Genomic DNA, 5,856 nt, shown 5'->3' with positions numbered 1-5,856 from the left:
CCACAGGGCAGACCGAGGACCAGGTGGAGAGATTATATCTCCACACTGGCCTGGGAACACCTCGGGATCCCCCAGTCAGAGTTGGCCCATGCGGTCAGGGAAAGGGAAGTTTGGGGTCCTCTGCTGGACCTGCTACCCCCGCGACCCGATCCCGGATAAGCGGATGAAGATGATGATGATGATGATGACTAATGCATAGTTAAGTACATCGATTCGGGTGGTTTTAGGAATATATTCAGGGTCACAGAGTAGTGTGATGCCTGGTTACAAGATGTATCAAGTCACTGAGAATCCACGCAGCAGTCACTGACCTCCCAGTGGACAGAGTAGGTGAAGAGGACCTCGTTCTCCTTGGTCGGATCAATCTCCTGGGGGGCAGAGCCACTAGCCTCAGGCAGCGTGCAAGTCCCTTTTTCCCCAGCCTTCAGATCTGACAATAAATACAGAGTATTATAGGATTTTTTGATTTTCCTGGTAAAGGTAGACAGAGAAATCTTTAGCCAAATAATCATCAACTCACTACACGGACGTTGAATATTTTCTAAAAAGGGATGGAGAAGATCAAACAAACTATTTTAAATTGTATTTACAAGCTATAGGAACATCTTAATTCTAGACCTGGAGAGAAAGAGTAAGAGAGAGTTTCAGCTCAGGAGGGAGAGAAGGAGAAGAGCTGTACAGCATGCATGGGAATGAATATAACATCTCTGAACAAGTAGCTAAATCGCTAAGGGCGGATTCAGACCAAATCAGACCCTTCCCATTCATTTTGAATGGGGGTGGTGTGTTGCGGGAGGAGCGACCTGCAGCGGAGAAGTTCTCAAACAGAATACATTTTTGGAGAAACGCAACCCGATGCACGCAGTGGCCAATCCGGTGACCAGCCTGAATAAATAAATCTGACTAATGGTTGAACTGTATCACTTTCTCTCCGCTCTGCTGCCAGTACCTTCAGGCTCGCTAGGCTGAGGGGGCCGGGGTTATGTGCCCTAGTTGACAGAAATCTGTCGCACCGATAGAAAACTTTAATCCCATGTGTCCTCCTTGCTTTTACTACTAATACTTTTAGTCACCATGGATCAGAAACAATTCACAACCTAAAGCTAGTGTGTTGACACCTACCATCTACTTTAACACTCTGGGGTATGACCTCAAATCGCACCACCCTGTAGTTGTGAACGTCCCCCTCCTCCAGCTTCTCCCTGTGGAAGTACAGGATGAAGGACAGATGGTTGTGCAGATAAAACTGTGAGAGAAAAAAAGAGAAAGGGCATGACAGGAATTAGCACCCTTCAAAAATACAATCAGACTTTTCATTTTAGTCTTCCTTAAATATAAATGTGCATATCATCCAAAAAGGACTTATTTCTAGTACTGCTGGTGCATCCTGTTGTGCTGGTTACGTGCACTCATTGTTTTATGGCTGAAAAACGCTTTCAGTAATATATTTAATAAAATCAGATCTCAGGTGTGGGTGCTGTTTCAACTGGCAACAAAGATAACAACCCTATAACTTTCATCAGATTTTGATTCAAATATTGCCAAAAACCTGACTGGTACACAAAAAACATGGCAGACATGAGAGCAAAAATCTTTTAGTTTTTAGTAGAAAATGTAGTGTTCATGTAGGACTCCATCTCTCATAAAAAGCTGATCACTAAAGGCAAAATAATGCAAAGAGAAAGTGCAAAATAGTATTATATAACTAAAGTCTACTGACCACCTTGCTTCAGGACAGACATTTACAACATGTACCTTGTTGCTGTCGACAAAGCCCAGTCTGTAGCCATGTTCAAACTGGATATCTTTCACCACGTCCTTCTTCTGCTCCTCCTCCCCTCCTGCCTCTCTGTTGGGGTAAAACTCTAACCTGGTGGCAACTGGCAGGTTGTCTGCAATACTGAGAGACAAAGGGAGGTGTTCAATTAATTTTGCATTTTGAACATTTAAAAAAAATCTAAATGCAAGAGAGGTTAATGAATAGACAAAGACAAATTATCTTCCAACTACAACTATAAAATGTATCTTTGGCAAAACAGTAAGGAAGGGCTGCTCACAGGTGAACGTAATATTCCTCCTGGATTCGCTCAGCAACCAGCTTGCTTTCTTCTACACTGAGCTTTTTCTTGTCACACACCGTCTCGCATTTCTTGTCCTTGTTCATCTCAACATTGTAGCGGGTATTCACAATGCGGTCGCCACGTAACACCTCACCTACAAAGAAGAACAATAAAATAAAGTTTACATAAAAACAGACCAAATTTGTATTTTAAAAAAAGCAAACTGTAAGATAGCATTGCTTTTCATGAAATTGGATGACATCAAATAAATTCAGACAAACTCAGCAGCACTTACCCAGGTTCTCTCCCTTGTAGAAAACAGATTCGGGCTTACAGTAAGGCAGGGAGTAGTATTCATAAGGAAGCTGGGTACGGGAGCTGGTCAGCTTCACTGCCTGAAAAACAAATACTAAATACTGTAAATAACTGAAATTATGTGAGCCCTACACCCCAAACAAATAAGTCCAAGGTTTAACTCTGGACTGAGACCCATCTCTTCAGGTCATCCCGGTACGGACCAGTTCCACCTATCGGACTCTGTTGTGCTTTGTTTTTGGTGTGAAAACAAAGTAGACCACAGATATCAGATTTTAACCTGAATTCAAACTACTAGTAAATATGTGAGCTGATCATGGGAACTGTCAAGCAGAAATTGGAACCAAAGGGGAGAGTATCAAGTGTTGAAATTCATACAGCAACATTTCACTATCCTAACACTTGTGGATTGATGTGTAGCTCGACCCACAATGTGCAGGCTGGGCGGGTTCACTTACTAGAAAATATTAAGGGCATGGGCAGGTCAAGCGATAAAGCAATGTTCAGAGTAAGTTATTAAAAAAACTTACAGAAACATCACATTCAATAGTCCACCTTCTGTGCCCCCTTTCACTCTGTCTCAAATACAGAATGATGCAGAGCACGCAGACAAACACTTTTGCACCGATCAGTGCTCGAAGCAAGTCAAAACAGAATATATCCAGGAACTGTGAACTCCATTTTCTATACCGTGCAACCAAACAGTAGGCTAAAAAAAGACTGTATGGACCTACACATTTTGTTAGAATTCCCTAAAATGTGCAGGATACATTGAGTAGTAGTAGTAGTAGAAGTAAAGGAGGGTTACTTGTTTTTCTGGTGTTAAATAAAAATAAAGAACACTTTTGGAACAGTTAATCTGTTTGTTAAGCCTAGATATTCCCAGAGAGCGCTGTGGACAGCCCCTTGGAGAGGCCCAGACTTTTGTTTTTAAAAGATTCTTTTTTGGGCCTTTATTGCAGATATTAGATAGTAGCAGCAGTAGAGTGACTTGCAGCAAGGGGCCGCAGCCCTCAGCCTCTGTACATGCACACTCTCCACAAGGTGAGCCACGGCGGTGCCCTGGGAGAGGCTCAGTCCTGACAGTTGTGCTATTATAATGCATAAAGTTGGTGGTTTGGACGTCAGGTGTCTTACTTACTGGGGAGAAATGGTTGTTGATGTACATTTTTATCATCGTTTTTCAAATTTACACAGGATCTAATGAATTTCTGTCTTACCTTAATGTCTACTGTATCACCCTCATGGAAGTCCCGGGGAGCGACTCCGGGAACATAGAAGGGCCAGACCACAGGCAACAAGGACAACAGCAGCAAGGCCCACCATGTCTCCTGCAACACAGGCCAAATATCTTACGCCACAAACAGTATGGAACAGGTATATATGAGACCTGATCTAATCTCACCATGCCACATTAAGCCACAAGAGACAAACACTGGGAATTAGTGACAGAGCTGCAGACTGTGCTGAGCTTCAGGTTATGACGGACAGAGAAGGACAGTTGCTGTGTGCTCACATATCTCTTGCAAGAAATGCCTTCAGGCAGAACAAACTTGAGACTACTTCTTAACAATTCTCTTTCATGATGTAACTCAAACATGTCAAAGCTTTGTCACATCCAAATGGATTATACAGTAAAGGACGCCTGGCCCTGCTCCAACACTGAACCTAAACACTTCAGTAAATAGCCACGTTTACCCAGAAACATAATCAGGGCTTCAACATATTGAATGTACTCTGCCTAGCAAATAAAAATACTATGTCATAGTAATATATTAGTACAGTGATGGAGGGGATCTATTCAAGTCAATAAAAAAAAAGGGTTTCCACTATTTATTATGATTTTTTAAATGACAATATAGGAGAGCAGCTGCTCACAAACAGTCGTATCATTAATCAGTAGGTCTATTATTCAGTACTCTCAGGTTCATAACAGGTAGGTGGCCACTGTTATGAGACACTCCGCTTTAATTAGATTAATTCACAATTTCTTCCGCATTTGTAACATAACATGACTTTCGTCACAGCCCATAAATAAGTTCAAATTAAGTAGAATTTATTTTATTTTACATAAAATTCATTCATCAGAATGTACAATTAACATCGCTGTGTGTGTATTTATTAACAGGAGGATTTTTCCTTTGGGCTTGTGGCTCCAGAAAACACCCTGTAGTGTCATAATGCGCAGATTATACTTCCAACAGTCGAGTTTCACACAAAGTTCACACCCTGATTCAGAATTTTCAATTATTCTGATTCTATATTTTCCAGGACAACATAGATTATTTCCAGGATATTTAGTCATTTGAATCCATTTTCAGCTGTTTCCATGACTTGAAAACTACTCTTCAAATGTTTAGGTTGTCCATGTTTTCCAGGACACACGGGAACCCTGAAAATAACTACATCACCCCAGTCAAAGCAACATTCTGAAGCACACAGTTCTCCACATGCCTTCTGAGAAAGTGGCTACATTCAGCATGAGAACTGATTTATTCAGAGATTATTTAACATGCATTATTCCAGCAAGACAGCTTGACAGTAATGACCAGAGGCCTCATTTATAAAACTCATCCTAAAACACTACGTACTCACAAACCTCACATCTACTTGTGCAAGAAAATATTCAGATCTATCAAACCTAAATACTAAATACGCAGCGGCAGTGAACTGTGCATGTGGCATACACCTGACTCATCAGCCATAACTTATTTTAGTGAGAAATCTCTCTCACGTAAATAGACTGCATGAATACAGCGCTTTGATTCAAATCACTTTACAATGTATCTGTCATTCACCATTTCACACACACACCAATGGCAGCGACCTACCATACAGGGCACTGGCCTGGCTATGGGGAGAAACCTGGGGTTCAGTGTCTTACTCAAGGACACTTAGACTGGAGAAAGGCTGCACGATATGTTGGGGGAAAATGTAAATCATAATAATATTAAAATAACTCTACTCTATAAGACATTGCTTGGGCTCTGTGTACCAAACAAACAGGTTTTCCTACATGTGGAGAACAAAATTTGCAGGCCAGGGCAGATCATACTCGGTATCAAACTTTGACCCCTTCTACGCAGCCACAGCCACCCAAATTTGTGGCAGAACAGGTCTTACACCAAAATCTGTGACGAGCCCCAATATTCCTGGCCTGACATCTCACTCGTCATGCCTGAACCTAACCCTGCACCTGACACAATCCCGAACTGCTGTTCTGTCACATTCCTCATGCAACTTGACAGAGCTTATACAGTTGAGACAGTGAAGATGAATGCTGGGGAAAAACTGGAGTGTCCTGATATGTAAAGCTGATACAGACCTGCCTGACCTAACAGTGTCAATTAAGGCTGTAGTTTCTGCCATGGGTGTCTCTTATTTGTATGGTTTACTTGTTGATTTACTGTTATTATTGGGTCTTTGAAGCTGTAGTAGGTAATTTTTATGAAAATATTTTTTTCAGCTCTGATTGGTTGTT

General features: G+C 41.5%; 1 protein-coding gene across 1 annotated transcript in view; it reads right to left on the bottom strand.

Moving 5' to 3' along the window:
• The window catches only part of tm9sf4 (transmembrane 9 superfamily protein member 4), a 25,933-nt gene that overhangs the window by 19,273 nt on the left and 804 nt on the right, over window positions 1-5,856 (bottom strand). Inside the window, exons 2-7 of the mRNA XM_035657438.1 lie at window positions 3,596-3,706; window positions 2,356-2,455; window positions 2,058-2,214; window positions 1,756-1,900; window positions 1,123-1,246; window positions 284-430 (exon numbers count right to left, since the gene is read on the bottom strand). Coding sequence (XP_035513331.1) covers window positions 284-430; window positions 1,123-1,246; window positions 1,756-1,900; window positions 2,058-2,214; window positions 2,356-2,455; window positions 3,596-3,706 — 784 coding nt within the window. The remainder of the gene's footprint in view (window positions 1-283; window positions 431-1,122; window positions 1,247-1,755; window positions 1,901-2,057; window positions 2,215-2,355; window positions 2,456-3,595; window positions 3,707-5,856) is intronic.

This window comes from Morone saxatilis, unplaced genomic scaffold, assembly GCF_004916995.1.
Source record: "Morone saxatilis isolate NCDOM2014 unplaced genomic scaffold, NCSU_SB_2.0 Contig15, whole genome shotgun sequence".
Lineage (NCBI taxonomy): Eukaryota > Metazoa > Chordata > Actinopteri > Moronidae > Morone > Morone saxatilis.
Note: the sequence above shows the minus strand (reverse complement) of the source record. Positions and strands in the feature narration are given on the sequence as shown.